The sequence below is a fragment of the Gymnogyps californianus genome, chromosome 7 (assembly GCF_018139145.2).
Source record: "Gymnogyps californianus isolate 813 chromosome 7, ASM1813914v2, whole genome shotgun sequence".
Lineage (NCBI taxonomy): Eukaryota > Metazoa > Chordata > Aves > Accipitriformes > Cathartidae > Gymnogyps > Gymnogyps californianus.
In genome coordinates, this window is record NC_059477.1 from 22,045,109 (window position 1) to 22,056,757 (window position 11,649).

Below are 11,649 nucleotides of genomic sequence, written 5' to 3' on the forward strand. Positions count from 1 at the left end.
AGGCGGGCGCTGGGCGCGGGGCCGGCCCGCGGCGGAGAAAGGCCGACGATGGACCGCGAGGGCCGGATGCCGCCCGCCGGGAGGCAGAGCTGGAGCGCAGCCGTTACTTGGACCGCCGGGCCGTGGCCCAGGAGCAGCTGGCGCTGTGAGTCCGGCGGCGGCGGGGCCTTCAGGAGTTGGGGGGAAGTGGGATTTGGGTTAAAAATCTTCCCGTGGCCAGCTCCCTGCTGCCAGGACCCGCCCCACCGCCGGTGGGACAGGGCGCCGGGCACAGGAGAGGCGTTGTTTGGGGCTAACCCAGCTGAGGCGACCTCCGGGCGACCTGACCCAGCGAGGAGCAGGCCTCCGCCCGGGCCTCGACGGCCCTCCGGGGCGGCAGCAGCCTGCCCGCGGGTTGCCGTGCCTGGGGCTGCACGACTCGCTTCTTTTAAACCATTGTTTCTGCTCCTCCTTGCTCTGTGGTCAGGCTGAAAACCTGTCGCCTCTCCTCACCCTCTGGTTCCTCCATAACTCTCTTCCCCAGCTTCAGAAACGTCTCTTGGTGCCAGTGGCTACGTCTGTCCTAATAAATTAAACAAGACTGTCTATATTCTGGCACTGAGAGAACGTGGCTTTTCTCCCTAAGGCAAAACTATTATTGCCATTTCCCCCAGCCCAGAATCATTCACACATCCAGCTAGCATGGGCTGATGACCATGGCCATGTCTTGCACAGTGCTGTGGCACTGCTTGGAAGACAGCTAGCTGGCAAAGGCCCAGCTTGTACAGGGAGTGGCTAACAAACAGGCTAATCAAATTCAATCTAATATTCAAGTCCATATGCTGGTCATGTTTGCTTTTGCAAGTATAGGCTTAACCAGCAAACTTGTACTAGAACTGAGCTTTGGCCAAAGGATTTGCAGCTACCTTTTAAAAACCGTGATTCTATTTTTGATCTCTGACATTCTAATTTCACTTCAAAGTATCAGGTTTTTTACTGTTAAGTACCTGTAGATGTGCAGAATCCATATCTGTTCATTACTTCATGCAGTCCCTAGCCCATTTATTCAACTCCTTTTTCTGATTCAGAATAAAGGAGCACAAGCATCAGGCAGATCTGGCCAAGCTAGAAGACAGAAGAGAAGGGGAACAAATACAGAGATTGAACCGATTGTACCAATTGGAAATGCAGAGAACAAAAGAAAAGGAACAGGAGGACAAAGCTGAACGCCAGAGGCTGCATCACGTAAGTAACGGGAAAGGAGAGAGTTTAAAATGCTTGTTTCACCTTGGCTGCCTGGAGTGAAACAGCAGCATTCGTATGTCTAAATGGGCCTACTGGCAACAGGAGGTTTGCTGAGAGCTTCAGTAGCATTGGATCATATGCCTACCCTGCCAGTTGCAGGCCTTGTCTTTCCTCGTTGCTTTTGTGGAGGCAGGTCCCTTCTCTTGTCTGAAGGGACATTGGCACCTGATGCTTTGACTGGTCTATGATTAAGAAGTCCGCTGTAGACATCAAGGAATATTCTCCTTGACTTGAGAGCTGGATTTAAGTTCCACATAGCTGCTGTTTTAAGCCCGTTTTTCTTTGTTAGGAAGAGGAAATAGCCTGAGACTGAACACAACAGTATCTTTTTAACTTGACTTTCCCTTTACGATTGGAGAGGTTTAGAAATTTAGTCAAGACCTGCTGCCTTCTCTCATCATCTTTAAAGGCACGTTGCTAAACGCTAACTAGAAATGCCTCAGAACAGTTCTGGCCAGCATGCAAAAGACAGTTGGATTTTTACGTAAAAGTATAGAACACTCTTCTTCAGCTATGATTTGGATTAAGCTCTTAGACTGGGATAGTTTTGGATGAGGTGGGCCAGGAGCAGCACAGTCTGTGTATGTGTTGGTGCGGGTTGCACAGTCCCATTCTTCTCAACGTCCCCCTCGCCCATGTGTGTGAAGGGCAGCAAGGGATAATGCTCCCTGCATTGCGTAGCAATTTGTTTGTGTAACGGGCTGGAGAAGCAGCTGTTCGATGCTCAATTCCCCTTCTCCTTCCTCATATCCACTATCTCCTCTTCATGCATGTTTGACCAGGGAGGCAGAAGTAAGCGCAAGTACTGAGAATCCCTTTCCTCTCTTCTCTCTTTGGAAGAAACACGAAGAGAGAGAATAGGGAGTGATTCTTTTAAGTTGCTACCCCAGGCCTGGATTTTCTAAACTTCATCTGTGATATCAGGACCATTTTGCCCATGCAGGAGCACATAACTGACCAGAAAATAATCAAAGCAGTAGAGGAACAAAAACAAATGGAAGATGATGATCGGATTAAAGCTCATTTTAAAGCAAAGGAAACGATTGCCGAGCTGATAAAAAAGAAAGAAGCTGAAATGCGTAGGTAGGTACAAAGCTAGAGTATAAATTGTAAATAAACTAAAAATTATACTGTAGTCATTTTCAAATCTTTCAGACTGATGATGTAACACAAACCACAGTTATTCTAAAAATTAAATTCTGCTGATAGGGAGAGTAGGGAACGCAGGAGAAAAAGGAAATTCTTTCACAGGTTCCTTAGTAGTAGGTCTGTGGGGGAGTGATCTCTCCGCCCTTCAAAGTACAAAGACTTACGGAAGTGCAAAGCTCTACAGCAGTGTGTTGGGAACAGTGATTTTCCATATGGCCTGCCAAGCCTCCACCTCCTCAACAATTAAAGACAATTAAAATCCTTGACAAAAGTATTTTGGGGCGTAAGCTGTATGTCCCTGAGTCAGATCAAGAAAAATAATTTGACTTCTTAACTCGGCACCTATATTAATTAATTACATCGGGTTATTATTAAGGGAGGATGGTTTATCAATTTAACATTGAGGGTCCAGCATGACGATACCACTGAGCCAATCTAAGAGCTTCCTTCTCCTCCTGCTTCTGGCCAATACTCCCAACATTTCTCCCCGATGGCAAGATGCCAAGCAGGCTCCTCACCAAGGGATCCCGCTCATTACTGCAACAGAAAGCTAGTCTTACAAGAATACAGGGAACATTTATTTGCTAAATCATGTAATTTAAAAAAAATAAAACAGGAGGAATACAAGGAGATCAAGCAGTTGGGTGGGTGGACTGGCCTGTCTGGCAAGAGGAGAGAAGACTAGAAGCAGGATTGCTGAGTTTGGTAGCAGTAATGCTTCAGGTAGACCCAGGTGTGTACCCTAGTATGTTACGGTAGCTCATGTTGTTCTGCAGACGAACACAGGAACATCAGGACAAAATTGTTAGCCAATTAGCTCTACAAATGAATGAGGCATTAAAGAGGGAAGATGATCGTCTTGCTAGAGACATTGCAAAAAAAGAAGCTGAACAAGAAAAAAAAAGCAAAGAGAAAGAAGCAAAAGAAAAGGCTGCCATTGAGTCTATTGCTGAACACAGAGCCACTGTGGTAAGAAACCTAGCCTGTTCTTATTCCTGCTTACTCCAACCACAGCTGGTGGCTCTGGTGCCATGCATCAGCATGCTTCATCAGGTCTGCTGACATCTCTCCTGGGGTCCTCTTTCCTTCTCCCACTTCCATGTTGGGCCACATCTGCCAGGGCTGCTGAAAACCCTGGCTTGGACACTGGCCAGTCACAATGACCATGCTTATCAGAGCACTGATACAGGGCTGCTTCTGCTGAAAGATATGACTTCCAGCTTAGCAGGCTAGCTCCTTGGTTAACTTTTTTTTTTTTTTGTCTGTATTTTGTAAAATACAGATGAAGATGAAAGTAGAAAAGGAGAGAGAGGAAAAAGCAGAGGGTAAAAAAGAACTTCATGCGTTAATGGAAAAGAACCGCATCTACCTGGAAACGGAAAAAGCCAAGAAACAAAGCCAACGTGACGCAAACATGGAAGTACAGAAAATTCAGATCCAGCAAATGGTAAATAGAAGAGCCGTACTCTGTCAGCACCTTCAGAAAGAAGCATGCATCTAAACCTATAGTACTAGATCTCCTGGGTGGGGGATTGAGAGGAAGCCTGCTGTGGGCGTGATGTGTGCGTTTTGTTTGGTTTTTACCTGTGTGCACTGCATATGCTAGTGTTGGGGACCAGCCTCCTCTCAGAGCAGTGGAACAGAAGCCTCTTCCAGGCTGACTTGGCCCATGCTGGTTGGGGAGGATTACCTGGGAGGGCTGGTAATAAGAAAGAGATCAACAATGACAGATCACATCCTGTCCTGTGTCATTATGCCATTTTTTCAACCATGCCACTATTGCTCTCTTGTATCTTCTGGACAGGTCACCAAAGAGCAGCAGCTAATGCTGATGTTCACTCAGCTATTCAGCTATGTACCCTTTTTGTCGGGGGGGTCTGGTAGGGGAGAGAAGTGGGGAGGGATGATACTTGACAAGTATCAACTAAGTATCAACTAACATCCCTTTTCTTCATCAGGCTGAAAAGCAGGCAAAAAAACAGCAGGAAAAGCAAGCAGATTTGGACTACAATGTTCAGGGAGAAGCTGCTTTTCCTAAGGATCGAGCATTTCAGCGATAAAGACAGTGAGTAACTGAATCAGTGCCATTACTGGATGTAAATTTTATTCTCCTCTCCAAGCATCCAAGGAGGGAACAAGATGTGGGCTTCCTAACTAGGACAACTGCAAGAGTGGTGGAGTGTATACATATGCAGTATTTAAAAAAAAAAAAAAAAAAAAATTGGGGGGTGGGGGGGCAGGGAAGGATCGTCCATGTAAGATCATCCGTGTTCCTCCTGCCAAATGCACATGAGCCCCAAGCTTGCTAAGGGACTGAGCAAACACTTGGCATTGTGCAGGAGTGTTAAAGCTCGCGTGCCCCTCAAAGCCCTGCCTGAGGGCAGGGCCAAGAACTGTCCTCAGAGCCAGTAGAGACCCAGGTATTGTCTTGGTTCGTCAGTCCTGCTGTGGTCTGGGCTGCTGTGCTGGTTTTGGACAGCAGGACATGGCTGGGTGGGGCTGACTGACTCTCTGTACCCATGTCAGTTAGCGTGGCCCATAAGGGGCTCGTTTGTGGAGTGAGGAAGTTGCTGCTGAGAACGTGACACCCATGATGCATGTGTTTCAGAAGTTTTGCCCAGAATAGCTCTAGCCTGGTATCAGGGCTGAATGCCCATCATTGGTTGGAGCACATCTTCCTGTTTAAGTTTCATCCAAAAGGGTCCAGTTTGTGATCGCTCTGTAATGGGAACCAAAGCACAGTAAGTAGGAACAATCAAGAGACTTGTTTCAAAAACTCACTTCTGACCTAAACTAAAATGCTAACGTTGCTGCACTATCAACTAGAAGTCACACAGAGTTCTCTCCAATTATCTTGGAGTAACTGATTTTGGAAATTATATATTTAAAAAAAATAGAGATGTAGCAATTAAGTTGTGAAATTGTCTCTAAATAAATTTTTCATTCGTGAACTAAGAAAAAGTGTATTTCCCTTCTCTCTGAGCCAGTGCTCCTTTTACTACTTCAAGCTTTTTTCAGCAAGCAGAAAGAATGGAAACTTTTAATAAAGCCTTTTGATCACAGAAGCTGGAGCCTTGAGAAGCGGCACTGACTACAGCAGAAGTGGTGCTGAAATCTGCACAGCTTGATAATGCTCCAAATGCATCCCTAAGTGCATATTTGCACATGCTCACTGCCATGCAATTGGTGAGTTAAATGGGTTTTAGTCTACCTCCACAGCAGCAAGAAGCAAGGTCGATTGCAGCCTCATGTCAAGAAACGCCCTGTTCTGCAGATTATGTATGTCTGCATTTGAGGTCTACAGCCTGCTTCCATGGGGCTTATACCCCTTTTACTTTGAACATCTACAGAAATATCAGACTCAAGTACCAGAAAACAGCTCTTCCTTTCAGTACACCTAGAGTGAAGTAGGAATCCTGTGTCATTTTAAAGCACATTGGCTAAATATGGATTTAGTTACCCAAATTCAGCATAAAAAAAATCCAGCATGAATCATGATGTCACTTTATTCCATTGATTTTGAGATGTGCATGCTTTGTGTGCTTGGTTTAAATGACTAACCCTAGTTAGCAATTGTCTATAAAACTAGGCAAAAAACCCCCTCAAGTGTTTTAAGAACATGAAGAAATACTTGAGGTTCTAACATTTTCAGTGACAAAGCATTTTGGTAACATTTCATTGTCTTTTACAGTTGTCCTATATGAAAGGCAAGAATGGAAAGCTGCTTGCAGGAATAATACAGAAAACTAAAATCAGTTTGATATTTATGATGTGTTGAAGAAACAGGAAGAAAAGACAGGGAATAGGCTAAGAGAACAGCTCCTTGTGCAAGTAGAAGCAGTTGAAAGCTATTGGAACAGACTGAGATGAGAAATAAACAGAGGAAGCTGGGCTCATTCAGTCTGGCAACGAGGAGACTAAGGAGTGACCTAATTAACAGTCTACAGCTGCTTCAAGGGTCGTGACAAATACAGGAGAGCCAAACTCTTCTCAGCAGAGTCAGGTGATTGATATAACAAATTGTGACATGGGACATCAGGCTGAGTAGTCAGGAAAACCTGCTTCGCCAGGAGGATAGTGTGATGACGCTGGATCAGAATGGCCAGAGGTGGTGGAATCGCCACCTGTGAAGGCCTTAAAGATATCCCATGTAAGGCAGGTGGTTGGTCTAGCTGACCACCAGAGGTCCTTTTCAGCTACCATTTAAAGATGGCAACAAAATACAGGGAGATCAGCTGCAGCTGATAAGAAGGGAAATTGCTGACCTGGAAGAATCTGCTAATTGAGAGGTACCTCTCATCTAATGCCCAGCATGACTACTTGTATTAGTTATTAGCAGAAGTTTTAATTAAAAGCTAGCAAATCAGAATATGCTTTGAGAAATAATTTGACTAGTAAACTTTAATTACTGTTTTTCCTTAACAAAGCACCCTCTCAGATGGCGTGCTGCTTCAGGAGGTTGTAGTGGATGAGAAACATAATAGGTATTGGCCTTATTAGAAGGCCAAGACCTTAGAAATGCAAGGCAACCCTCAGAGGGACTGAAACAGAGACCTTGAACCAAACTGCATTTTTTCCAAACCTGTCGCCCAACTCTGGAAGGAGAGCATCAACTTAAGTTTGAACATGTGGGCCTCCAGGGTCTAACATGGTATTCCCTTAACAGTAATACAACTGGCACCTGTGTGGCTATGGTAAGACAGTACTGTTGTCATGGATCTAATACAACTCCTACCTAGGAAATGGAAGAGAGCAGCTTTCTAAAATGCCCCATATCCTAAGGGAATTTGAGTTAACTCACTGTGCAGCTCTTCACTGTTAGGTAGTGTTCCAGCTTGGAGTTACTAGTTCTGTTCAAGTTCTTTTAACATTACAGTCTTTGCTACCGCTCAGCTCTGAGGAAGTTTGAAGAGGACACCTACCTGGAAACAAACTACCCATGAACAGAAGAGTTGGCACCATGGAGCTATTAAGGATGGACATTTTCATGTCCCAATACAGACTGGCTGTATGCTCCTGAAAAAGAAATTTTTGTCAAAGCTCACTGGTCATGTTAGGTCAAATAATTTGTTCTGTTTCAATAGCTACATTCTTTCAGGTGCCTGTTTTTAACTTACGCCTTTCTGGTATCTCTTGAATGGAAGAGTGCTATAGCTAGCCTGTAATCTTCCTCCTTGTTCTGGCGGTGCATCCTTGTCTCTGATGCTGAATCTTCCTCCTTGTTCTGGCAGTGCATCTTTGAGAGAAGGAAAATTCACTACTTATAAATAGCTCTCAAAAAAACCCAAAACAACCCCAACGCAAAAAACCCTCCTCATGTCTGAAGGCTAAGACTTCAGAGGGAGTTGCAGTGGCAGCCAAACGTGTGACAAGACCATATGAGATGTCATCTTTGGAATTATCTTAATTCCTTTCTATTTAACATAAATGAAGTTGTGCTATAGGCTTTGTTAAATTTGTAATGTGTGTAGTCATTCCCTTTACACTCCTGCACTGCCACCACTACAATCTAAGGTTGTTTTTGTTTTGGTGTATCACGGCCTTTGGCGTTAAGAACTAGATACCTAAGTGTATTCAGACCTGCTCTCTAATCTGTTAAACCAATCTCTAGAAAGCAGTCTTAAAGCATAGTTGTTCATAGCTGGTTCATACTGTCTTGCATAAACCAGCACGGCCCTTTCTTTTTCTGTGGGTTTCCTCATCTCCAGTACATTATCCAGAGAAATGCACAATGCTGAAGGCCTTCAACATCAGAACTGCAGGTCCAATAAAATTCAACATTACATCTCTGTTAACATAATAGTAATTGCCCCTCTCAAATGAGTAGCACCTGGTCTGACTCCTTTTCTATGTAAAGGAAAAACAGGCAAAGGTTAGAAGGCAGCAACATGTACTGGAAGAAGCAAGCAATAGTTACTGAGCAGACCAGAGACAGGATCAAAGATACGAGACTATTAAGATCTGGGAAATAACAAATCCAGCAACTGGTACAGTGGCATAGTGGGCAAGGGAAAAATTGGACTATCTTTGGTAAAGCTTAGTATTACACTACTGCTATAGGACAAGTATTTCTGCATTAGTTTCAATTACAACTTATCAGTGCATATACAATTATTTGTACAGTAGTTACTAATTATACAGTAAGACTTAAACTCTGTTTCTTTTTTCTTCAGAAATACATCTGACAACTACAGAAGTAGCTACTAAGCCGTAAGAAACTAGCCACTGTCTCCTTACAAGTTATATGTGCCTGCAAAACCTATCAGTGCCTAACAGCTGAAGCTAACTCTGGAGCAAGTTACAAGGCATGCTATTTGCCAGAACCTGCCTATACTCAACTTCAGCGCAAGAAACAAGTACCAAGCCATAGCTTGCAACTGTACCTGTAACTACTCTAGTTTTATTATGGAACAAAGCAGTAGATTCACTTTCGAGGAAGTCAAGAGGTAACAACCAAAGGTAAACTGTTAGCTCATCTGTACTGTACTTGAATATTGCTGGGCCTCCAGGCTTAATTGAAACCTTACGTTTTGGCTTAAAAAAAAAATCTTACTGAGGAAATAATAAAATTGAGTAAGCTGTTTAAAAACATCTGCCTGTAACGATAAGATCCATGTTGAGTGTACCTTTTATTTGTGACAGTTTTCTACTTACTCTTACTTTGGAGAATGCAATGGAAGATAGGAATACTGTCTTGAGAAAGTTGTGGCACTGGCCGAGTCTTTAATCCTTTATGGGAAAGAGATGTCTGCAGCAAGACTGTGTGTATCTAGCACTCAGGTTTCTAAACTGACTGTAGGGAATGGGAAAAGCACTTTCCTGCTTTCTCGTAAGCACTGTGCTGCCAGCAGAGCCAGGTTGCCTGGCTGGGATACTGCTGTAGGTGACTTTTTGATCAAAACTTTTTCTTTCACTCAGTTCTAAACTGACTGTAAGCTGTCCTACCACTACATTTAAATATCATCAAGCAGGTAGTTCTTCTATAACTAGTGAAAACGATTCTGCTTCACACACACACACACACACGACTGTTGTATTTGTGTAAGTACAAGATCAAAGTCTGCAACTAGCAAAGTTTGCAACTGGCAAAAAAACCAGTGATAATCAGATAATTAGTGAAGATCAGCTCCATTACATGGCTGTATGTATTTATATATGTTACAATATATAGGTAGTGAATAGACTGTCATTTGTCATTTTGTAGTAGAAACTCTAATTCCATCTATAACTCAACACTATCGTCCAATTTAGCATGGAATAAAAATCTGACTATTCACATCTTCAGTAAAAATGTACAGATCTTGGTTTAACTGAAGAGGTAGTGTCCCGACATCAAATCACCATGTCTTGTAAATCTGTACAAACAGTACTAGCACTTCAAAAGCCTGGAGATTTGACACTCACAAGCACATTTACACACACAGGTTGCACTATCTGACTTAAAGGTGAATATTACTCTAAATAAAGAAGACGCTAATACTACAAGAGGCACACAGGGCAGACATATGGAATACACTAACAAATATGCAAAAAAGCATTTATTTCTGAGAAGTACTTTAATATACAAGTTGTACATTTCATATCAAGAACTCATTCTCCCAGCTCACAACTCGATCATCTTCCCTGTTGGGAACTACAAATTACAAAATGACCAAAAGACTGAGGTTTCCAAATACTCTGCTAAATACTACATGCACAATACTGCCTGTATAATTAACCACAATTTTTTAACTGGTGAAGGAAACCAGTTATCAGCTAGTTTCTCTTACCACTGATCATAAATTAATAGGCCTAACTTCTTTCCAATCCTTCCAACCGTTCTTTTCGTTAGCAGTTATGGCTAAAGCCACACACTGACTACTTTTTAGATACAGTTATAGGAATATGTACAGGATATGTAGAAATGTCTAACTTCCTGCCAAAAATAGCAGGTTTCCTTAAGTGCTTTGCATGTTGCAAAATTTCAATTCAAAGTCAGGGTGCTGCATTAGTTCAGTTTATTTAGTCCTTTTAATGTTAGTGTTAGAACTTATATGAATACAGATATAAATTTAAAACCAATCATATGCATATTTAGCAGTTTAAGATGTGTCCTCTGAACTTATTCATGTTAACTGCCCTATTAGTTTCATTTGAACAATGGCTTTATGATTAAGGAAGGACACCAATTTAATTCTTTAACGAAAGGTACCTTTACCTTTATGTAGTTTTACTATCTAAACTCACCACTTATTATATTTTATTACTGCTCTTCCTTTTGTGAAATCATACTAAAATTAGAAAACTTATTTTGGTATGATAGTTTTGTTTTGTTTTTTTTTTAAAAGCAGGTGAATATTACTTTTTGCTTTTATGCAACACAAGTTTTGTTAGAACGGTGTTCCTAACGACATCAATTGTTCAAGGGTAAGAAATAAGAATTATACTAAAAGTACATATGCATCAAAATGGAAAGCTAAAGTTTTATGCTAGGCAACTGCAGAATTGTACCAAATTCAAATTTTACAAAATGCAGAGTTCACAGACTTTTTGATATGCATTTTCTTGAATTATTTAGTTAAATACTGCATTAGAAAAATTACTATTTTCAGCGAAAGAAGGGAAGTGCAAGTAATAGTTCTTTACAATTCTATCAGATTGACTCTACAAGTGTGAAGATTAATTTTGTCACTGGTATCCTCCAGGTTAAGTTGACCCAAACAAAAAAAAAAATTTAACTCATGGCTGCTGCTAAAATACTAGTGCCTTTTCTCACAAAGTTGTTCTTCAAGTACTGGAGAGAGAGAATATATAGATGATTTAAAAGAGAGGTCTTTGATAAAGCATAGTATGTATATCTCTAGGTTTTCTATTATAAGAAAAGTCCTAAAAGTGGGGGTATACATTTTGTCAATTAGACAAGCAATGAGTCTACTATGCCCCTAGAAAGTGTGTCCAAAAATACTTTATTTGTTTCAATAAATCAACAATAAATGAACAGTTCCAGGAAAGGCGGCTAAAGGACTGCTTCTTTTATGTTTCCATTAATCTACAATCCACTTGCCAGACTGACACTGTTACAAATTAGACATTGTTAGGGGATCACTGCAAATTCTTCAGCGCATCTGACAAAGGCCACTGCAAGAAAAGTCCTTAGTGTGGGATTTCAAGTAGCAAGTGAGAAGTTTCAGGTTAAAATTTTGACAACTGGATAGAACAAAGGGTTAAAATGTAACC

The 11,649-nt window shown here is 41.9% G+C and overlaps 1 protein-coding gene across 1 annotated transcript; it reads left to right on the forward strand.

Moving 5' to 3' along the window:
- Positions 1 to 32: 32 nt before the first annotated feature.
- Positions 33 to 10,698, forward strand: LOC127018413 (cilia- and flagella- associated protein 210-like; the record flags this gene model as incomplete). The annotated part of the gene is made up of 7 exons (XM_050900013.1): positions 33 to 145; positions 1,068 to 1,224; positions 2,228 to 2,367; positions 3,210 to 3,402; positions 3,716 to 3,880; positions 4,392 to 4,498; positions 8,607 to 10,698. Coding segments are annotated over 6 exons (870 nt in total), but the record flags the coding sequence as incomplete, so codon positions are not given.
- Positions 10,699 to 11,649: the final 951 nt, after the last annotated feature.